Raw genomic sequence first — 24,685 nt, forward strand, 5'->3', positions numbered from 1 at the left:
AGGGAAATGATGAGTTAAGCTGCCATATCTATATCTTTTCAGGTTTGAAATAACTGGATCCTTCCATAACATAAACCTGCTGTGATTTAGAAAACATATCTACCGTAGTGGGATTCTAAGTCAGAAATAATAACTAGCATTTACTGAGAACTTCCTGTATACCAGATACAGTGCAAAGGCCTTACATACATGATCTCATTTAAATCATCATAACACTTTGAGATGTAGATATTATTATATCCATTTTACAGAAGTACTAGATAAGACTTTGAAAAGTAACTTATCCAAGAACACACTGCTAATAAGTGATAAAGCCTGGTAAGTCTGACCCCATAGTGCATGCTCTTAACACTACTTGACAGAGGGCAGCTGGTCTGGGCAGAGGGAAAAGGCTGTCATGCAGTCACACTCACAACCTCAGCCAACAGAAGGCGAAGCTGTGGAGTTGGGCAGGCCAGCCAAAGTAGTCCTATGTTGGGGTGAGGGCCTGAGCCTTGGTACTCCTGCACCAACCAGTCACAGGACTTAGGCTGCTTCTGGGAAGGGGGTGTGCTCGTGGGGAGAGGTGGCTCTCTTTGCCAACACTCAGTTGAACACCTGCTTCCATCCTCAAGATAGGGACCTAGGCTGTGCACCACAGCATCCACTCCAGGACACCATTCACCTTCCAATCACCTTTCACGTGCACAGGCCTCCTAAAGACAGAGCTCTGACTCTGACTCCCCAAGGGACAGGTTCCATTTCTCTTCTCTTGATGTGACCTCTCAGTTGTGATACCTTGGAATGCGAGTGTCAGACATATGAGACGGAAGAGTGGGTAGAGATCGCTGGACCTAAAGAGAGACCTTTAGGTCTCAAGAGGGTGCTTCCTCAGGCAGATGGTACCTGAATTGATGCGTAGGGGAGGAGGTGGTTATCTCAGGCAGAAAAGTCAGTTTGAGCATACTGTGAGAGAAACGACAGCATCCTGTTGTCAGAAACTATTGTACAGAAAGTGCCTTCAGCTAGTCCAAATGGTGCCCTTGTGCAAATTTTACAAAGGGACACACGTGAAAGTCTAAATTCGTGATTATACTATCAGTAATACTATTATTATACTCTAGTACACGGTATCTTAGTGAAAGACAGCTGAGATAAGACTAGAGCTGTAGACGAAGGTAAGTGTGACAACCCTGTGCCCCCGTTCCATGGTGCTCACTTTCCTGCACAGGGATCGCCAACACCCAGGCACAGGTTAGGTTAAGGTCTTACATCCCCGCACAGCGGCCACTTGCCATCCGTTAAATCAAATCGTTTTCTAAATCTGAGCCTCTAGTTTTCTCATCTGCAAAATGGGGATAATGGAAACTCTCTGAATTGTCGCAGGTGATATGCGGCATTTGAAATTCTCCATCTTCCATATAAAGCGGTTTACTAACGGATGCTTGAGCTGGGAAAACAAGAACGATCTAAATCCAGGAGAGACGACAGTAAGGCGGGGCTGTCCGTAAACAAAAATAGTCAAAACAGATTTTAAAACTCATTCATACTACTCTCTTGCTGGGTTTTGGCCATGTGGCTGCTGCAGTACAGTTTACATGTTAAAGCTGCAGGGACGGTGGTCTGGTACTTTCTCCCCAGTACAGGGACCGGTGCTCGCTGGAGGTGCGCTGGAGAACCGAAGCAGCGCAAGGGCCCACACCCTCGCGGACCGCACGTAGCGGAGTCCGGGCCCGCCCCCGCTTCCGACGTCACGCGCCCTTGCGCTGCCCCGCCTCCAGTCGCCGCGCCACTGACTGGATGCCTGGGTCTCACTATCCTCACTCCATCGGCGGAACCAATGGCTGGCATCGCCGGTAATTCGTGTGCGCGAGTCGCACGATGTCGGCAACAGTACAGACCAATCACAGCGCCGAGGAGGCGGGGCGGGAGCCCTTACAAGCCAATAACAGCAGGAGAAGCCGACTCTAGTCTCTCGGCTCCACCCCGAACCGGAAAAGGTGGGTTTCCGGACGCTGCACCTGCCTGGGTGTAGGTGTAGGTGAGCCGCAGTCTCCGCGAGACCTTCCAGGTGAGAGTTCGGGGAGAAGAACTCGTAGGTGAAGAAGGGGGAGCGTACGGGCTCCGGCCCTATTCTTCGCGGGATTGAAGGGATCGTGGTTGGGCATGGATGCGCGCTCAGGGCCAGATAGGGGCACCTATACCCAGTGTGAGCGCGGCGGGGTAAAAGCGGTGTGAAATTCTTAAGTGATGGAGCTGGGCTGGGCTTGTTTCTTGCCCTTGTTTACAGTTGTCCGGAGACGGGACATATTAGACTGTCGTTATAGCACAAGGTTTCTTGCCCTTGTTTACAGTTGTCCGGAGACGGGACATATTAGACTGTCGTTATAGCACAAGGTTTCTTGCCCTTGTTTACAGTTGTCCGGAGACGGGACATATTAGACTGTCGTTTCATCACATAGAGTGATGAAAGTTTTACAAAACAGAAGCATTTCAGAGGAGATAGAATTTGTTGTGTATGTGCTTTGGGGGTAGTGGGAAGGGAAAGGCGTCTAAGAGGTTACTGAAGGTTGACTAGGAGTAGGATAGGAGGACATTACCAGCAAAGGGATGGTGTTTCCATGGGCAGAGAAGAGAAAAAAAGCAGAAGCAATGAGAGGTCAGATCATGTAAGAATTTGAAGCGAAGGATGACGAGGGTGAGAGGTGAAGAGTGGAGGGCCTGTCAGGGACTGTTTTTGCATCGTCGATGGTCTTCCTTCGTCTTTATCCGTAGGGGAGACACTCCCTTGAACTTTAAGGGCTTTAAGAGAGTTAACTCTGCTGTTTAGGTAGATCCTGACATTGTGTCGTAAAAGTAGAGTCTATCTAGGAAGGACAAGCTCGAGGCAGGGCAACTCCAGCAAATGAGGGAACTGGTGCATTCTGGGCTTAACCAAGGTAAAGGGTCCGACATTGGTTGACAACTCAGAAACGCTGTATCCTTTCTCATCTCCTGACTGAGTCTTTAGATCTGATGCTCCCTCTACTCAAAACATCCCTGTATTCTCCCCACCCCTTTTGCTATACTCTTTTTAAATCTAGTCTCCTCCAGCTCATGCTCCAGGCCTCAGTTTAGGAACTCTTTCTGGTCCTCTGTGTTCTCATAGAACTCTGTTTCCAACCCTGTGTTGTTCTTATCATATACTTTTAAGATAGCCTGGTTACTTCTTTGTATTCCTCACTAGATTTTATGTTTTGTGAAGTTGAGTGAGCACAGAAGCTAGCACAGGGGCTGTACCTAGTAGCACAAATTAAATCGGAATGAATACATGTGTATTTCAAGAACCAAAGAAGGAAAGTATTTCAAGAAGAGAAGTACCAAATCTCTCAGACTGGTCATAAAATAAGTTTCAAAGACTGTTTTGGTAGGTAGGAGATCCTTAGTAATTTTAGTAAGAGTAAATTCAGTACAGTGATAAGAATAGAAAGCAGATTGTAGATGGTGGAGAGTAAATGAGAAATGTGAAAAGGAGGACAACCTGCATAATAGAATACTCTTTCAGGAGGCTTGGGTAAACTGTAGGAATTATTCTACTCTTACTATAATATTTGTATGCGTTACTATTTATGATTATAGTATAGCATAATGGATGACAGCATAGGCTTCCCCACTTAGTATTTTTGTAATTTGAGAAAGTTGCGTGATCTTTCTCAACCTGAGTTTTTCATTTAGAAAGCGGAGATAATAAAAGTACCTACTTCATGAAAGAGTGATAAGGATTGAAATCTTTAATATAGAGAGAGCATGTAGCACACTTAGAACACAGTTTCTGGCACGTAGAAAGTGCTCAGTAATTGTTAGCTTCTTAGAATAACTATGTGTCAGGTCCTGCGCCGAGTACTTCATGTGCATTCTTTCTTGGACTCTTTGGAAGAATTATTATTCTTTTTTTCTTCAGCTTTATTGAGGTATAATTGACAGATAAAATTGTAAGATATTTAAAGTGTAAATCATGATTTGACGTTATGACAAGATTCCCACCTAGTTAACTATTATTATTCTTTATATTTTGCAGATGATAAAACTGAGGTTCAGAGAGGTTATGTAACTTGCTCAAGCTCGCATAGCTAGTAAGTGGTATTGGTTCAGCGTTATCAAATTTAATAACTTCATGAAAAAGGAAGATTAGAGCAACTATTTTATTTTGCAGTTTAGAAGATCTTTGAAGACATCTTGGTGAGAGTGGGAGCTAGCTTGCAAGTAGTTGATTGAATTTTGTGGATGAGAGTTAAGCAGTCAGAGGCTTTATTTTGATCTCTTCTTTGAGAAAGAAGTTGGTTGGTTCAGGGAAACAATTGAGACAGTGGCTTGGGCGAGAGTGATAGAAGTTAGAAAAGCTTTTCTCAAGAAAGGAAGACTTGAGTATGTTTTTAAACTTGAAAGGATGGACTCAGTGAAGAGGGAAAGGCAAAAGATAAGAAAGGTTGAGTGAGTGATGGACAAGTTCTTGATGAGGTAATATAAAAACACAAGACTAGAGAAATTTTGAGTTTGGGATGGCACAGGATGTAACAAACAATAGTTAAGTCTCTGTTGTATAAGTCATTTGAGAATGAGTTGGACAAAAGAATAAGGAAGGTTATAAAGTGAATTCAGAGACCTAAGCTTCCCAATATCCTCTATGAGGAATGCGATAAGAGGTCATTCTGGGATGTGAGGGGAGGAATGGGGAGTATTTTAAGCACTAAGTACTTCTGAGACTTCAAATACTCGTTTTCAGAGTGTTCTGTCATAATTCATAAATTAAGAACAGCAGTGAACATTTTTAAGAAAGTAACATTCTTCATAAATTTCTCTATTTGATTTGGTGACCTATTAAGCTTATTTATTGTATAAGTAAAACATGCTCATGAAAAAAGTTTTAAGAAGCTGTAAAACGAGAAGTAAAATTTCCTCTTCTCCTTTATAACAACCTTCCACTGTGCGTGCAAGTGTACACACTTACTCCATTACCCCCTTGATCTCTTTTCCATAAAAATGTTCCCCATGCATCCTTCCATACAATTTCTGTGTTTATGTGTACGTGTGTATGTACATATGCATGAAAGTCCATAGATAAAATACATAACTCTTCACAAAAACCTAAGTGGGACTCTTGCTATACACAGTATTCTGCAACTTGCTATTTCACTTACCATTGACTCTTAGACTTCTTTCTTTGTAGAACAATATACATTTTCCTTCTTTTAAGTGGCTATATAATTGTCTATGGAAGGACTTAACAGAAGCTATTAACTCATTTCTTGTTGATAAGCTTGTTTATGTTTTCTTTTTCTGTTTTCTTTTTGTTTTTGCTATTTTAAGCAGTGCTTCCTTCCTTCACTCTTGGTGTGCCAGTCTTTATGCATTTGCATGAGAAAATTGCTGGGTCAAAGGGTATATTTATTTCGAATCCTGATAGGTATTGTGTATTTGTTTTTATTTACAGAATTATAAAGCTGTCCTCAGAGATCCGAAAAATGGCAACAAATGAAAATGTCAGCATCTTTAGTTCAGCGTCCTTGGCTGTGGAGTATGTAGATTCACTGTTACCTGAGAATCCTCTGCAAGAGCCATTTAAAAATGCTTGGAACTATATGTTAGATAATTATACAAAGTTCCAGATTGCAACATGGGGATCCCTGATAATTCACGAGGTCATTTATTTCTTGTTCAGTTTACCTGGATTTTTGTTTCAATTTATACCTTACATGAAAAAGTACAAAATTCAGAAGGTGAGTATGGTGGACTTGCAATGGAATGTTATCATTAATGTTGTCGAATACTTTTAAAATGTAACTTTGTTTTGAGAGACTCTAGATCAGGGCTGTCAATAGAAATATAATGAAGCCACATAGGTAATTTTCAGTTTTCTGGTAGAATACATAAAAAGGTAAAAAGAAATAGGAAAATTAATTTTATATTTTACTTAACACAATAAATCTAAATTGTTAACATTTCAAGGAGTAATCAAAATTAAAAAGTACCTAATGGGATATTTTGTTTTTATTCTCATCACGTCTTTAAACTCTGGTGTATATTTTACACTAATTTTAGCCCATCTTAATTTAGACTAGCCATATTTAAAGTGTTCAGTATCCACTTGTTGCTAGTTGCTACTATCCTGGACAGCATAGCCTTAGATCATTATCGATAATATTTCAGGAATACTTTTTTAAATTGCACTTTAAGTAGATATGATGTTTATCTAATTTGGGTTTATAAATTTAATTTTTAAATTAGCTGGAAAGGATAATTATGGGGATTGGTAGGTATTATTTTGCATTTTACTCCAGCTCCTGATGTCTCAGCACCTAAGTGTATGTTAATATTCTAAGACCCTGGTCAGGGCTATCAGAGTTTTGTTTTTTCCCTAAATATAAGGTAGTAGTTCTGCAGCATTCATGTCATCCCTGATAAGAGGTGACGATACTCCTAGTTTCTGGGTGTTTGCTTCAATGCACTAAACGTTTCTCAAGAGCCCACTGTGCATGACAAGGTGTTCAGATCTACCCAGTGCCTGTTACTTTTAGACACGGGGAAAATAGTGACCTATACTAATGTGTGTAGAGTAATGGGTTTGACGGTTCCCAGGAAAGAATCTGGACTAGAGAGAGGATTCATCAGCACTTGGTAAACCCATGAAAATTCCTAATTCTTACCGTTTACTTTCCTAAAACTCAAGAGTCACACAGTCTTGGTAGAAAGTAGACATCTTGAAAGTATTCATCTATAGAAACTAATTTACACTCATTGAGTCTACGTTGGTTGGCAGTCAGTGCACAGTCTCACTCATAGTCTCCTAGCTGCATCGCCTCTCCCAGTGAGTCTCGCTCTAAGCCCATACTGACCTCTCTGCAGATAGTGCAGGGGGTCAGGTGCCTGTAGACTCCAAGCCAAAGGAAGAACAAAGGGAAGAGGGGGAAGAAAAAGAAAGGGATGTGGCCCAAAGGAGAGTATCCTGTTACCCCAAAGGAGAGTATCCTGTTGCCCCAAATTGAAGACACAGAAGTTCCAAAATGCTTTTTATAAAATGGCCTGCCTTGAAAGGGAGAATTCAGTTTGGATGTTTAAAGTTCTCATGCATGTTTGGGATGATTCTGTCTGCTATGTGCTAACCCATTGGTTTGCTTAAGTGGCTGTTCTGTTTTATGGCTGACCAGGCCAAAGTATCCTTGTCCTGCTCCTTGCAGTTGACTCATTGGGCAGAGGTGTTAACCTTTCTAGAGAGACGAAGACTTTTTTCAGTCAGGGTTTTAGGAGTGGCTTGAAAATAAAATATGGCAAAATAAAGGATAAGCAGTCATCTAATTGGTTGCAGGTAGTTATTTGCAGACAGATTAAAAGGCTATGGAGTGTGGCTTCAGGTCTGTCTGCAGCGTATCTTCCTTTGAATTTCACAACCCTGAAAGTTTCTGCTTTGAGCTTTTTCGATACTAAAATAAATTGTGATAGTAAAACAGTACAGGTTTTCACAATGTAAGGGGACTTAAAAACAAGTAAGAAAAGGTACTGCAAGTTAATTGTAGTAGCTCCCATACTGGAGATATTATAGTTAAAAAAATTTCATTGGCAGATTTCTGAATTTTTAAGTAAGGACGTTTAAAACAAAGCAGTAACTAGTATTATCACCATCTTTTTATAAAACAAAAGTACTTTTTCTTATGTAAGAGTAGCCCTTTAAATTGGATAAATTTAGTTTTTTCGTTTGTTTTGTTTTTTTTTAATATGGCTTGCTAGGCAAGTTGATATCCTGATGAAGTTTAAATGAACATTTTACTACATTGATCTCACCTCTTGTTTTGACCTGAATCTGTGAACTTCATCATCTGTGGGCAGTAGCTCTCCATTCTTTGGGAACCATCAGACATTGAGCTGAAGTCCTTCCCGCTCGGGGAGTTTATAATCCTGTCATTGTGTATGAACAAAAATGCACCCATTTCTGGGAACGAATACTGCCGAATGTCTGGAAGCATCGATTTACTTGTGTGGTAAAGGCTTCAGTAGTTGAGAGACCCAGCTCTAATCTTAGCATAACTCATTGCTTCTTTGACATTCCTGGTAAAAGAAGTGAATGATCTGTGGGGAGCAAGGACTGGAGAGTTATTCATACTGGTGCTTCTTTGGTTTGAGGTGTTATGTTCATTATGCCTGGGTTTGTCTAATTTCTTTATCTGTTTAAAGTAGTAATCGTAGTTGTCAAAAATTTAGAAGGGGAGGATGTTGTGATTCCTGGGCTTTAGTTACTATAACATAATAACCGTAATATAGAATTCACATAACATGGAATTAATTAAGTAACATAATTGAGGTCTCATTAAACATTAGAGAAAAAATTAGGAATTTACTTCTGGATGTCAGGCTAACCTGATAAACAGAGGCTAATGCTAAATATTGTGCTTTTTTTCTATAGGATAAACCAGAAACATGGGAAGGCCAATGGAAATGCTTTAAAGTACTTCTCTTTAATCACTTTTGTATCCAGTTTCCTTTGATTTGTGGAACTTATTATTTTACAGAGTATTTCAATATTCCTTATGATTGGGAAACAATGCCAAGATGGTATGTAGACATAAATAAATCTTTATATAAATAAAGATTTGATTTTTAGACTCAGTCGTGGCTTGCTATTCAGTTAAAATATTTTTAATATTTATCTTCTTCATTTGGTTAATGTTTGTTCTAAACTTTGGAAGTTAATAAAATAGAGAAAAATAAACCATAGTAGAAACTTAAAATATTCCCATTTTTAGATCTTTCTCTATTTTAGTGTAATATTTTATTGGAGGTGCTTATACTAAGAAAAAAATATATATTTTAAGTCTAAAATGAATGAAAGCAATGAGAGAATAGTTTGTGAGGTTTATAAAAATTATGTCTAAATAGACACAAATATATATTATCTGAGTACAAGTATTTGTGTTCAAATAATATTTGTATTCAAATATATGTTCCTAATATAACCTGAATACAGATACACCAATATATAAATATATACTTTTTCTATATAACTTATATTTAACATATAAAAGAGTTCCTGTGTATGTGTCATTTGTATATAAAGTATTTTTTGCCCATTGCACTTAAGGTTTTCTCTTTGGTAGAAAAAAGTGATGATTTTACTATTATGAATCTGAGTTCAAATCCTTCAAAAACATTGCTCTTTTTCCAGAAGTTTTGAATTTTGTTTCTGAACTCTGATTTTAAACCTATGGATTTTTTAAAAAATGAGTTAGAATTGGTATAGCAGTTAATCTCTTTAACTCTTCAGGTGATACCATTTAGCCACCTTGTATCTAGCAGTTTTGAGAATTCATCAATTAGTACATCCAATTAGGTGAAGCAGCTAAGTGGGTATTTGGTTTGATGTAATGTCTCAAGCAGTGATCCCAAGTAAACGTCTAGATTGTACTTTATACTCATGATGGTATTTTCATCTTAAAGGTATTTGCTTCTGGCAAGATGCTTTGGTTGTGCAGTGATTGAAGATACCTGGCACTATTTCTTACATAGGCTCTTGCACCACAAAAGAATATATAAATATATTCATAAAATTCATCATGAGTTTCAGGTATGTTAGAATTATATTCAATACATTTTTTTTTTTTTGCTAGAGGCAAAGTGTCATTTTTATCTCTTGAGCATTAAAAAAAATTGTCAGTGAGGTTTATTCCTTTTTCCTTTGGCATGATTATTAAGAACATGTCACACAAACACACGCACGCACGCATAGCCAGTTCTACAGATTTTCTTTAGTATATTAATTTCATGGTAAATTGAGACCTGAAAGAAGAATGTTACATGAAATAGTTCAGACTCTCTTCTTTGCAGCTAGAGCACCATCCTAACACAGCTGAATACCTGGCAGTAGTGATGTTAGGGTTATTTAAACAGGACCCCAAAACAACAAACCTTTAATCTTTAGAATTACCAACTTACTTTTAACACATTCCCACCACGCTGCTGACTCCCAGAAAAACAGTGGTTTTTATCAGGACTACTTTTGATTTATATTTGTCGAACTGGTTATGTTCTGCATTGATCCCGATTACATGGTATGCTGCATCAAGCATCCCTTTCTTAGCAGAATAAATTCAGATGCATAAACCAAAATCAGAGTTCAAGTTAATTGTTTAATGTCTTTATCTTAAATCATCAAAGACATTTATTATGATATTGTTAAGGACATCCCTAGACCTTTTGATGTTTGGTAGGAGCAAAAGATTTTTTTTATTGAGAAATATTTCTATTGTTTACATATATATGGCTAGATCTACTATCATTACATATAGAAAAAACAATTTTATGAAACTATATTTATAAATAAACTAAAATATATGTATCAGGGTTCTCCAGAGAAAAAAGAAAGAATAGGAGATACACAAGAGATTTATTTTAAGGAATTAGCTCATGTGATTTTGGGGGCTGGCAAGTCTGAAATATATAGGGCAGATCACAGGCTAAAATTGAGGTGAGATGCTGTTATAGTCTTGGATCTGAACTCCACAGGCAGCACGCTGAAAACTCAGGCAGGGCTTCTGTGTTGCTGTCTTGAGATGTCCTTCTTCCTCAGGAAAACTTACTTTTTGCTTTTAAGGCCACCAACTGATTTGATGAAGCCCACCTATGTTATGAACGGTACTCTCCTTTACTCAGTCTACTGATACTAACGTTAGTTGCATCAAAAAAATACCTTTACAGCAACATCCAGATTGGTGTTTGCCCAAGCAGCTGGGCACCATAGCCTAGTCAAGCTGATGGCATAAAATTAACCATCACTATATAGTAAAGTATTCTTATTTATTTATTTTAGGCTCCATTTGGAATGGAAGCTGAATATGCACATCCCCTTGAAACGCTAATTCTTGGAACTGGATTTTTCATTGGAATTGTTCTTTTATGTGATCATGTAGTTCTTCTTTGGGCATGGGTGACCATTCGTTTGCTAGAAACTATCGATGTCCACAGGTGAGCTATGGTTTCTATTGTGTCGTAAGGTATCATAAAATGTCTTCATTTTCATGGTATTAAGATTATCTTTATTTCTAAGTAGACTAATAGGAGAAGTTAATCAATCTTGTTTTAATATTGTTATTTTTACGAAAACAAGAACATAATCATTGAGGAAAAGTTCAAGTTATAGACATTTTTATATCTGCCTCTGGTCGTTGTCATTTTTACAGTGAAAATAAGTTCATTTAGTTAAATGAAATAAAATTTTGATAGATTTTTCAAAACTGCCCTCCAAAAGCATCCCTGTTTACCTTCCCAGCAGAAGTATGTAAAAATGCTCTCCTTCCCCCACCCCTCCTAGCCTGGGTGTTAGAGTCTTCTTCATCTTTGTCAAGAGGACCGAGAGCTTTCAGTGCAGTGATCATCAGTGATCTGCTTGCATTTCTCCGAAGACCTGTGAGGATGTGCATCTGTTCGTGTGTTTATTGACCAATAGTATTTTTTCTTTGAATTACCTTTTTATAGCCTTTGCCCATTTTTCTGTTAGTTTCTATGTCTTAAAACCTATTCGTGTAAGCTTTGTTTGTTACATATGTTCGAAATATTTTCTGTCTGTCATTTGATTAAATAACTATAATTTAGGATCAGCAATTCTTTTATCCTTCTGTAACGTATATAAGCCTAACTCTTATTTGGAAAAAACATTGAAATATTTAGCCTTCACCGAATAAGAGTATTTCTGGTCTCACTGCCCAGTACTTGTAATATTACATATTTCACATGTTCCTTTCTGTTGATTGGGAGATATTTGTGGTAAGTTATTTATATTTAATGCCTTTTAAAATGCCTAATATCTGAATTTTTTATTATTTTAAAATTATATATTCATTGCATTTTAACTTGAGACTTATTACTATACCCATAAAAACATACTAAATTCTAAGAATGATTTTTAAACCACTAAAGTAATGCTTCATGCTTCCAATTTTAGGCAGAGGATATTTTGTAGATAAATTATAAATTATGTCTCTTTCATTCTTTTCTTCCATTATTCTTTTCTCCTTTTTTCTCAGCATCCTAAAGGGAGGGAGAGATTGGGGTGATTTATACTAGTATAATAGTGGCTATCAGATTTTAGATAAATATTAGAAATAAAGGAGGATATTCTGTGTTGATATTCTTTTTGCAATTATGTCTATTCCCCCAACTACAGAAAGTACACTGATATTTTAATTAATTGCAGTACATTTGGTTCCAACTCGTCGTCTGAAAAAATAAAAGTTGCAACACAGAGATTCTCAGGTCTAACCTTCTTAATGCTTGATACTAATTTCACATAACTTTTCCTAAAAGATATATATAGTAGTATGGGCTTTATAGACTATGGAGAGAAAACTCCTAATTTCTATAGGTCTCTTAAGTTTTTTTAATTTCTTAAAGTGGTTTCTAGCATTCATGTCATTTTCTGTTTTTGTCTTTTATAAACATATCGAAAGACTAAGACATAAAGGGCTTAGGTAAAGTGGAATGTTATTTGAATTAGTTAACACTTATGACTACTAATGAAAACGTCAGTTATTTGAGGTGCATTTCTTTTCTTCATGATCTTTATTATTTTTATTTCAGTGGTTATGATATTCCTCTCAACCCTCTAAATCTCATCCCATTCTATGCTGGTTCTCGACATCACGATTTTCACCACATGAACTTCATTGGAAACTATGCTTCAACATTCACGTGGTGGGATAGAATTTTTGGAACAGACTCTCAATTTATTGCCTACACTGAAAAGATGAAGAAGATTAAGAAAAAGGCTGAATAAATATCTATGTAAACCTTCCTGAAGAAACACATTTTCCTGGATTAAAAGTAGTAGCTAACATTGCTTCTGGGGAGCAGAAACAAACATGTCTTGGCTGCTAAGTGATGGAAAAAAATTAACAACCTTTATCTTCCTAGTGGGAACTTTTTCTATTTTCCATTCAAGTTCTGTATGTGTAGAAATAAGAAAGGAAGTTTTAAAGGCCGTGTTGCTAACTTTACAAAAAGATTTGTGTAAAGTAAATGGAAAAAGGATTAACCTGTCTGTCCCTACCATTAATACTATAGACCTGAAGTTGAAGTTGGTCTTTAAATCTTAGTGGCCATTTTAACAACTTTTATTAGTGAATGTTGACCTCATCTTGAACTTTAAACGTTTTTTAGAATTTGCCTAAAGATCAAAATATGGGATGAATGACATCAGTTGATACGATGTGAGTGGGGCTGCAAAATCAGGAATAGCCAACACCAAGAATTTCTACTCTTGTCTGGAGCTGACCGATTTGGGGTGATTTTCTTTGAGAAGTCCTTTTGGGTCCCTACTATTGACATCTATAAATTAAAGCAAATCTGAATCGATGTAAGTGGAATATTTTAGTCTAAAGGTTTTCAGGTTTCTTGAATTTTAAATAAATAAATAAATAAACCTTTATTTCTGCCACTTACTGTTTAATATTTGAAAATCAGGTTTTTATTATACTTAAAACTGTATCTTAAAATTTTGTGAACCTACTTGGTGTATTTGCACTTTGAGCTACTGAAATAAATGTGATTTTTTTGCGTCTGGTTATCTGGTCTCCAATTTTGAACATCAGCTGTCACTTTTTATAAGGAAAAGTACATAAATCATTAAATTATTGTTTTATAATAAAAGGGATAATTTTATTTTTATAAGTGCTTCATTTGCTAAACTTTTTTTTTTTTTTTTTGGTATTTTCAACATGTATTTATCAGGCTGTCCATTGTGGCAAATTCCATTGACCTAATAAATTGGAGGGTATTGAAGCAGTTCTTTACTTAGAAAATGTAAGTTTTCTGTACAGATGGAAAAGTAGAGTTAAACTTTCTAGGGCTGATTTAATCTCAAATATCTAAATTCTAACTCAAATCCAGAGTTGATCATTCTAATTTAGTATATGGTAGTACTGAATTATAAAACATGGAGCCAGTTTTGGGTAAGTTTTTTTTTTTTTTTTTTAAAGAAGCAGAATAAAACAATTTTTTTAAAGGAAACAGAATAGTTCTGTTACAAGGGAAATGAATCCTAATAGGAGATACTTAATCAAGTGCCTAATAGCTTTAAATGAAGTTTCCAAGTTCAGATGTGTTAAATTGCTAAAGAGGGAGAGAATTTGCGAATGTGATTATAAAACCATTTTATAGATGATCAGACAGCAAGTCAGTCATTTCAGACTTTGTCTTTTTCTGTAGGTTGGATTCAGGTTCAGTTTCTTCAGAGAAGCACCTTCCTATTTTTTGTCCGGATGCCATCCTTCTGGGAATCAAGTATGGAAAGGGGACTGAAGATCCCCAGTTCAGTAGGTGCCCTTTCACAGAATCCCTCTGTTCTTGGCCTTATGCACACCTCGCAGCCTCCCTGGCATCTGGAGAGTCCAAAGCTTTTGTTCAATTTCTCAAAAACAAAAAAACCTACGCCTATAGGAGGGGTGATCATGGAGATCTGGGAAAGGGACCTGTGACCTAAAGGCTGTATAAACAGTTTCGGATAAGATAGCAATGCTGGTTTTCAGTATTTTGCAGTACTGTGTTAGAAATTTTTAATTGAAGTACATTATACAAACAGAAAAGCACACAGATTGATGAATGATCATACCCATGTAATCACTACCTGGATCAAGAACTTGCGTACCTCCTTTATCACTTTTGACCAGGAATAAAGTTAAATCATTACCTAGTTTAACAGCTGAACCCACATTATCGGCTAATGAGAGTTTCGTGTCGTGACATGAGACTGCCTGTGGCCTTGTTCTGTTAAATGTATTTTTCATTGATTTGGATAATGCCATTGAAGGCGAGCTTATCAAATTTATGAATATGGCAGAGGACAAAAGCTAATGCTTAGTTCTATATGACAGAATCAAGATCCAACAAATTTTTTGTCTTCATTTAAAGTTCAGCTGCACAAATAGGATGCAAGTTACAGATCTAGATGAGCAGCAATGTGTGTCTGAAAAAACAATTTAATAGATTACAAATAGTAACTTACCTAAAAGTTTAGACAATCTTAAACTGGCTTATCGGCAAGCCGAAAAGATTGTAGAGAGGTTAATGGTCTCATTTTATTCTGCTTCGGTTGGCTGCACATGCAAAAAAGCATTATGTTTTCTATGTCAAATACTATGACTAATATTCAAAAGAGAGTAACTAGGAATGCTTTAAGGTCTAGCAATAATGACAAAAACTAGTTTTAAGTAAATACACAGGCCTAGTGTGAGCAGCTCTATCAAATATGATAGTAGCTAACTGTCAACTCATTACATTTGCCTGGAGCCATGAGGCTTGAGGAAATGGCACAGGACCTTCATAGATCTTGATTTGGAGCCAGACACTGTTGTTTACTGTGTGACCTGTTTATGACCTTGGACAGGTTGCCTACCCAAGTCTTACTGACCATAAAATGGGAATATTAATGCTTACCATGGAAGGTTTTAAGGATTAAACACAGCTTTAAAAAACCCAGCAAAGCGCCTAACATAATAGAAACAGTAGCAACAAAAAGCTGCAAATTAAAGAAGGCAACTGATGTTTGATTTCCTGAGTTAATTGACAATTTTTTTTCAAATGGACTGATAGAGGAATGGAAAATTTGGAACTATTACTTATCCATTTCATCAGAAACTTATTTTTCCATGTGCATACCAATTGATATACTCAGCTTTTACAAATATTTTTCTGTAAAATGTGCATAAAGATACTCAATAAATTAGTATAACACCAAATTCACATTAAAACAAAATAGCTATTCATAGTATAGTTTAGATTTATTAAGAAAAAAACTTTAAAATTTTATTTTTAATTTTATTGAAAATTTTACACTGAATGACGTTTATCAGCCATTCTTTCAGGTTTTTTTATTTTTTTTTTTAATTTTAGTCCAAATGAATCATTTTTTATTTTGCAGCATCTCTTATAAAACCTCAAAAATGAAAATGATTTTCTTTCTGTGAGAAGTGCTATGCTGGATGGAAAGCATAAAATAACTCTGGGACTATATAGTTCAGGGGGCTATTGCCCCCAACAATTTAATTTCTTACAAGACTGAGGATTGACTAGTAATTGTTTCGAAAGCATTAATTCATTGGGATGAGGACAAGTAACAAGAAAGCAACAGTATTTTGAGACTTCACTGTTAAGAATTAGTACCTTTTAATATGGCAGCTGCAGGCTCTATAGCTTTAATGGTTTACAGCCTGAACAGTCCCAGACTGAAAACTTGGCCACAATTAACATTTCATTCTGCCCAAAGGATGGTTGGGAAAAGTTCTCTTCCGAAACAAGGAGAAAGATAGAACTAAGTCACAAAATAACCTTGACCTTATATAATGAACATTACTTAAAAGAACAGCTCTAGTCTAAGAAGTATGTTAAGTCTATAAAGTCTGGAAATAATATTTTTCTTACAGATTGTACATATGCTTTGAGACATAACTTTACCTGTGGTTATAGTCTTTATAGATATCTTGTTTGAGGTTTTACTTGTTCTTGTCTTTTAGATCTCAGATTTTAAGTGTACCCTACCATAATGCCCCATTTTCTTATCTCCAGTGATTAGCCTGAGAGTAGGCACCAAGCCCAAGTCTAGCTGGCTAATCTCAAAATCTTTCCTTGGAATGTTATATATAACCGTTGAGAGAGAAAATACTAAAAGAATCTACAATAAACCCTATAGATGTTCCTCTCACTGAATAGAATGAGGCTAACACAGAGGTTGAGGTAAGACGATAACCCGTAGGTGGATGGATAGATAGATGGAGAGTCTTAATGCTAGTGGAGTCTGGGAAGAAGATGGGAAAGAGACCAGCTCTATTTATGTGAATTAATAAAAGTCTCCTCTCCTTCCCTCCTTCCTTTCCTTCCTCTTATGCCATTTTGAATTCAGTTTATTTTATTCTCAACAAAGCAAGTCCTGACTAGTTCACCTACCCAGGACTTGGAAGTCAGTAGAGCTATATTCCAAGTTTCCTTTGGTTACAAGATGTATTTCCATGTGAACTGGCAGAAGTTGGCAGGGGCGATGGGTTCTTCCTCAAGCTCAGAACAATACTTCTCTCATATCTGCACACATCCATAATCATGAGCTGTTTCCTGTAGTTATGGAAGTGATTGCAACTGAATAAATGCAGATTTTGAGCAAGCGATGTTTGATTTGTTGAGGCTCAAATGGAATATCAAATGTCAACTGAGGAGCATAGTTTCATCTCTTAAAGAATTGTATTCAATCAGGCAAATATTTATTTAGTTTCAATTATGTATGAGCTCTGCTAGGCACTAGGATACGCTAGGGGGCGTGAGAGATATTCCTGCCCTCATAAAATATATATAGTATACTGGAGATTATGGTCGATTTAATAAGCAATTATTAAAAAGCTGAGAAGGGAGAGAGGCACAAGGAACTTTGGGATCACACAACAGCAGGATCTACTCTTGCTTGATGAAGGCTATTAGGGAAGTTTCCCATAGGAAGTAATGTTTAATCTAAGACCTTGACAACAAAAGTTACCCAGAAATGGAGCAGGGAGGGGTTAGGGAGAAAGGGAAGAGTGATCCAAGTAAAGGGAACAGCATGTGCTAAGATCTAGTGATACGGAGTATGGAATATGCCACATACTGCATGAAGAATGGAAGCGAAGGGGGACAATGGTGAGAGAAGTTGGAGAAATAAAGCTAGCTTATGGTGTTCTTTGAAGTTTGTTTCTGAAGCATTTAAGACAAGGGAGTTTGCTCTGCCCTGAGGCGTGCATGAGAGGCAAACCAAGGTGGAAGAAGGGATGATCATGGGGATTTGCAGCTTATTTTCTTTCCATCAGAACACCTATGACTCCTTTGCTCTACATTTCTTCTCCTAGGTAATCTCGTCACTTCAGGGTGCAATTTGAGCCCCTTCTCTATGAGGTGCTCTTGCCCTGGCCCCTGTTGGCTTTCCAGCCAAGCATGGGTTAGTCACTTCTCGGGGTGGATGAATTCAACGGCTAATGAAATCGCAGAGGTGTAGGAAGCAGCCTGAACAAGATAAGGAGATGAGAAACTAGTTCCTAGGAAGAGGTGAAATTAGATTAAAGGGATAGTCCTTGGGTTGTTAGGGTTTCTGCAAGTGTTAAATTAAATATAAACAAAGTCGAGTCAAATATTAATTTGCTGAGACAAGGAATCAGGCAGAGCAAGCAACACATAGAAGCTTGGAAGAATCCTTTATGAAAGAATTTTGAGCAACATGGCAGCCAAACTTGATTTCCTTACACAACCTGGGAGACTTAATGACTCAGTGTGTTTGCTAACACTTCCTGCCACAGGGGGTTCCCACGCAGCTGGGGTATGGTGTTATCGACATTTATTGTATATTGTTTTCAAAGTGTTTTAAAATACCAAACAAGTCGATTTTTCCCAGACTTCAATTCTACTAAATCCCAACTGAAATAAACTCTCTTACACATGGTGATTGGTTCTAGTCAGAGAATATGCTTATCGCCGGATTAGGCAATCTTGAGTCTCTACCTTGGAGAATGAGCTCTGAGCTCCTCTGCCTTGGAGAATGAGCTCTGAGCTCCTCTCTGGCAGGAACTATGTGGTAATCAATTATATGTTACTCGCCTGCCACATCCCACAAGGTAACTACCAAGTATCTGGCATATAGTAGGTTCTACTTAAAAGTTCACTGAATTAAAAAATGAATTGAAAGCCCTACAGTATACCATGGAAATAATGCTGTATTTCTCCATCACTCTCTGATCACTTCTTATTTATATAAACTCGTACTAATTATTTAACTTCTCTATATTTTCATCTTCTTTTTTTGTAAAACATGGTTAGATGGAAGATTAAAGCCAATAGTACAATGCCTAGTTCAAAGATTTTAGGTAATGATAATCTTTTAGAGGTAGATTGGTTATTTTCTTGAAATCTTTAATATTTGAAAGACATAAAGTTCTCATCTTAAGTTAAAAAGTTAGGACATATTTCTCACTTTCTTCAACAAGTATTTATTGAATCTCTTATACAGGTGCCCTCAAGGTGCTCACCTTCTAGAAGGAAAAGAAAGCACCACAAGTGAAGAAACATTATTTTGTGATGAGAGTGATGAAGGAAATTAACAGGAAGATATGATAGTACCTGGGAGTGTCTACTGCACCTAAGAGCCTGAGAGAGTGGTACTTGAGAAGATGGGAGATGCAGACAGGAGACAGATTCTATAGGACTGTGAAAACCAGGGTAAGAACTTGGAGATTGATTCCAATTACATTAGAAAGCTGCTGGAAAGTTTTAAGCCGGAGAGTGATGTAATCTGATTACATTTTGAAAATGGGCTGCTGTGTGAATACTAAATTCTAGGGGGGCAGGTAAAGAAGCAGAGAGATGAGAGAGGAGGCAATTGCAATGGTCTATATGAGAAAAATATGTGGCTTAGATTAGGGTAGTGGCTGTGGTGTTGGTGAGAAGGGGTCAATTATATACATATGATAAAATTGAAATTACTGAGGGGAGGCATGAGGAAAAGAGTGAAAGTGTAAACTGAATTTTATTGAACAAATACATAATGAGGCCATTTCTGAGATGAGCAAAACAGGTATTTATGTTTCTGTTTTTTTGTGTGTGTGTGGATGGGGGAACAATGATCTAGCCTGATTATTGATTATCATGAAAGATTAGTTTACTGCTGTGCATTTCTGTGTAATGTTTAGAGTTACCACTGTAGATTCCTGAGCAACTTAACTCGCACCGTAAATAAAGATCTTATTTATTTATAAAATTTATTAATTTAAAAGATGGCCAGGATCTTATAGCTAAAGAGAAACCAGTCATCCTTTGTGATATTTGTCTGATGAGAATGTGGCATTTGATTTTCATTTTGGCAACTTTATTCCCAAACACAGATATATCATATTAGTAGAAAAATTAAGGCCTATAAAACAATACAGTTTCCTAGCTACTAGAACCTAGCATAACATTTTGTTATTATACTATCTTTTTTATTCCATTTTTTTGGAATCTTGTTTTTAAATAGCAGAGTATATCATTTTAAGTTAAATCTGATGAACACCACCATCACATTTTATGATTGTTAAAGATATATCACTTTTATAGTTGGTAAGGGTACAGAAAATAATCATTTCTTCACACGTAGGAAGAGAACACAAATTCAATTCATTGTTGGCTCCTTATGTAACATGCTAAGACTTTTTCGATTTATGGTATGTTCTCCTAAAATACAATCAGCTCAGATCCAAAAAATAAAATGAAGGAGTCATTCTAAAATATATCTTTGAGTTAATAATATTTCTCTTTAACCTCATATATCCTTACTTTGGAATTTAACCTCTGTGAATTCAGGTGGCTTATCTGTAAAAAGGGGATAATAAAATGAGGTCATCATGAGAATCAAGTTAGAAAATGCAGATGAAATTCTGCAAACACTGAATCACTTTATATATGTTATGTGTTTTTTCTTTAGCTACTGTGTGTCTCGAATAAGATATATAGATTCTTCAATTTGATTTAGGACTACTCAGCTAGCTATAAGGAAGTTAAATTCCCCACATTTAATCACACCAAAGTAGATGAAGTTTACAAAATTTCTAAGACCCTTTAATAGAGATATTACTGGATTTTCAACTATCTTATTTGTGCTTTTTTCTTCCTTTCTTGCTCTTATTATTTCTTCCTCTTCTTCCTCTTCTCTCTCTCTCTCTCTCTCTCTCTCGCGCTCTCTCTCTCTCTCTCTCTCTCTTCCCACCCATTCCTCCTTCCCCTTTTCCCTCCCCTACTCTTCTTCTCTTACACAAATCCCACCTAGATTCTTGGCTAAACTCTATTCCTTGCATTGTAGTGCTCCTCCTGAAAGAAAGAATACATTAAGTCACTCACGAGAAGACAAAACTAGCTCCTAGACTGAGGCTAAGCCACCAACGTGATTCTGCTGGGCATATACAACTCATATCTCATGGCCCTCCTTCTCCCTAGTAGTATGTTGGATTTGTTGTGACTGAAACAACCAGGCCCAACTCGAGTGCTCTAGTCCAAGAGACAGTTTATTAGCCGCCGGCTGTCCTTGCAAAAGAGCAGCCCCGAGACGCAGGGGCACAAAGGTTTTAAGCCCTCGATTCCATCCCCCATATCCTTAATCTTTACACAAAAGACTATATCTCCTCCATTCATTAACTGATAACTAAGAGGTGGGTAAGCAAGCAGGGGTACAGAAGCAGAATGCGTCATTGTTAAAATATTTTGTACCTATAGGCAGTGATCCGGCCAGTAAATCCCTTTAGTTAATAAATTTTTAGCAGATAACTAACTAGAAGTGAGACATGGCGGTTAGCACGTACCATGTCTTATCCTTAACCTATTGTTTCTAAAGGTGAGATCACTACAGGATTCTGCCCTCTCCCAAGTTACATATCTCTAGGTGCAGGTCCCTGGAGTAAATCATGCAACCAAGTGTGGAGCAAACCAATTTACCTTTTTCATTAACTTGGAGCAAGACTCCACACAGGAGTTACTTTTCAACAAAAGGGCCAAGCAAGTATTGGGTTTAGAGTGTAGGAGAATCCTGGTTTAACTTCAATAGCAATAATTATGTAATGGTACTATGTTAAAGTCAAAAGTTGTAGTTATTGGTAAATAGAGTTTGAGCATCCCCTTGATGCATGTACTGTATTTTTTTTTTTTTTTTTGCAAATAATCATATGGTTGAACACTCACCCACCTGTAGGATTTTAGCTGTCATTCTTTCAGTGGGGTTCGATTTATTGTCATCCACAAAGCTTTTTTGAAATTAAGGATGCCATCTTTTAAAGAGTAAGAGATTTGCTTATTTTTTGTTGTTGTTTATTTTTTTCTCTTTTACATGAATTATTGAGTAACCTTGTTAAGGGTGGAAAATTTTCAAGTGAGCCAACTAGCTAAGTCAGCTACAGGAAAGAAATATCTTTAGATACCAGAAGTTGTCCTACTTCCTTGGGTGTGGTTTAGAAGGTATATTGTATAAGATATGAAGATGGCCAATGTCTGCCTCTGTAATCCACTTACTTGTTAATCAGGGTGTGCTACTAGGTGATGTATTGTGCTAATGGCCAACTTCTGCTTCTGTAATCTGCTTGCTTGTTCTAGGCTTTATAACTGCCTCACTCTCAAACCCCAGGGCTGATCTCCTCTAACCCTGCGTGGTAGAGTCAGTGGCTGGCCGGCTAATAAAGGCTCATAATTCATCTCAATTGGCTCCATGAGTCTTAGAATCGTTCGTGCCATAACAACCTGAATGTTGACCTCATTAATCGGTCTAGATGGTCAATCCATCTAGAAGCAGAGAGGCTTTCAAAATGTTGGTCAAGGCAGGAGATACTTTAACACATATGTGTAGACACAACATATGTTTACATACATTTATAATTTTGTAGCCTTGCAGGGAAATGAGCAGCTTTTGCAGATAAGAGACTTCACTTTGATGTCTTATGTGTTGTATAAAACAAAGAGGTGAACAGCTTTCTTTGTTGGATGCTTACATTAAAAAAGGTACAAGATATACCATGGATTGAAAAGTAACATAATAGATAAGGCATGGTTATTGTTTATAATGAAAGATTTCAGTACTTCTTTGTATATCTACCTGATGCGTAATATTCCTGAGCACCATAAAGTTAGCATTTTACATCACAGAGATGTTATACATTGTTTGTCTTGATCAGCTTTCATCAGCTGAAAGGAAAAGCAATCACTCTTTGAGATGTGTATCTGATGGAAATAGTCGATTTAATTTTTATTTCAGTAATTTGGTTTCCAAAGGTAAGAACATAATAAAAAATCCACTTCTCTTCTGAATACTGTATTTGTGGCATGGTAGACTTAAAATTGTAATACAGACAAAAATAATGCAGACAGAAACAGGAACCACATTGAATAATTACACAGATAAAATGAGAAAATTGGCAAATGGCTCATGTTATATGCAAGCAACTTGACAAATGTGGTTGATGAGTGAAGAGGAAATTGTGGTTGTTGTGTCACATCAAGAAAGGGTTCTTGAAAGAGACTGTGGGGACAGAAGAGCTTGTTGAGCAGGCAGAGCATTAAAAACATGGGGAGAAGTCATGGTTAGAAGGAAGTTGGTAGCAGATTTACTAATTCATTCATTCATTCATTCATTCATTCACCTGCAAACATACTGAATACCTATGACTGTGGTTCTCACTGTGCTAGGCTGTGGAGGCAAACGCACAGTAGGGCTGGTCTCTGTCTCTAGGTGGGAGGGATTGAAACCATGAGCATAGATGAGGTCATCCAGAGCATGTGAAGGGGGAGCAGAATAATGGGCTGAGTGTGGGGCCCTAAGGAAGCCTAGGACCAGTCAATCAGTGCTGAGTCCTCTGTGAAAGGTAGAACCTACAGAGTAAGTAAGTAGAAGAGTGAATGAAATGTGAGAAAGTTGACATGTTTGGATGATAACAAATGGGAAAGTGAACTCAAGGGAGTTTCTGGGTTTTTCAAGAGGATAGGAGAGATTTGTGCACAGAGGGAAAGGCAAGGCAAGAAAGAAGATCTGAAATATAGGAGAGAGTAAGATTGCCTGGTAGGGAAGAGGAGAATAGGAATAGGATCTAGGGATTAAGGTTGGCCTTGGGAAGAGGAAAGACTGCTTAGGAGGTAAGGATCGGGTAGCTATAAATATGACTGTAGTTTAGGGGATAGTGGTGCAGGAATTTGAAGTAATAGCTCGAGAGACAGAAAGAAGCTGTGAAAGAAGCACGAGAAGATACAAGAATAAGAATTTCCCAGGGCTCGCTAATGAAATCCTCTGAGGAAGGAGTTCACGGCTCTGGTTTTGATCCACTGAATGATGGATGTGACAGGGTGGTGCATAGTGTAATCAAGGTGAATGATGGAGAAGGTAGTTTTGGCAGCAATGTTAAAAACTGAGATTAACTAGTAATAGAGAGAAGTATTTCCCAGGGGAGGATGTTTTCCTTGTTTAGTGTCAGACCAAAGCATTAACTGTAAAGATAAAGCAGAAGGAATCATTTTAGATGATGAGAATATAGGAACAGCAAGATTGGTCAGCTGTCTAATACAGTTGTCACTAGTTACATGTGGCTATTGAGCACTCGAAATATAGCTTGTTTGAATTGTGCCGAAGTGCTGTGATATCAATTATACAACAGATTTTTCAAGATGTAGCATGAAAAAATATTTCATTAATACGTTTTATGTTGATTACAAGTTAAAATAAAAATATTTGGGATGTTCAAAATTACAAATATGGTGCACATTATATTTTTGTTGGTCAGTAATACTGGCGTGGCCACTGGGATACAGACAAATTGGTACAGGATAGAATCATAGAAAAACAATGATAAATCCTTTGAGCCATATTTAATTTGAGCTGGTAATTAGATATTCAGGTGGTAATACTTGTAGTTGAAGTACTGTCCAGCTGATGCAAGAGGCACATTCAGAATGGTTGTTACCTGTCTGCTATGATACACGTCTACCTTCTTAACTGATACAACTGGAGCAGGTAGTGGGTTGATTAATGGAAACAGTCAGTGAAAAAAGAGAATCATAGAAAAAATAAGGCATGCAAACACAATTTTAAGAATTTATTTAAACTTAAAACATAAGCACATATTCATCACTGGTTGGTTGCTGGTTGTAGGAACAGAGCCTTTTTACCATAATATATTTT

The 24,685-nt window shown here is 37.1% G+C and overlaps 1 protein-coding gene across 1 annotated transcript; it reads left to right on the forward strand.

The window, feature by feature from the left end:
• The first annotated feature begins 1,929 nt into the window (after positions 1 to 1,929).
• Positions 1,930 to 13,564, forward strand: MSMO1 (methylsterol monooxygenase 1). Its single transcript, XM_006917016.3, has 6 exons — positions 1,930 to 2,050; positions 5,450 to 5,735; positions 8,414 to 8,562; positions 9,445 to 9,571; positions 10,814 to 10,968; positions 12,580 to 13,564. The coding sequence occupies exons 2-6, from the start codon at positions 5,481 to 5,483 to the stop codon at positions 12,773 to 12,775; spliced, it is 882 nt and encodes a 293-aa protein (XP_006917078.1). The 5' UTR covers positions 1,930 to 2,050; positions 5,450 to 5,480; the 3' UTR covers positions 12,776 to 13,564.
• Positions 13,565 to 24,685: the final 11,121 nt, after the last annotated feature.

This window comes from Pteropus alecto, unplaced genomic scaffold, assembly GCF_000325575.1.
Source record: "Pteropus alecto unplaced genomic scaffold, ASM32557v1 scaffold166, whole genome shotgun sequence".
Classification (NCBI taxonomy): Eukaryota; Metazoa; Chordata; class Mammalia; order Chiroptera; family Pteropodidae; genus Pteropus; species Pteropus alecto.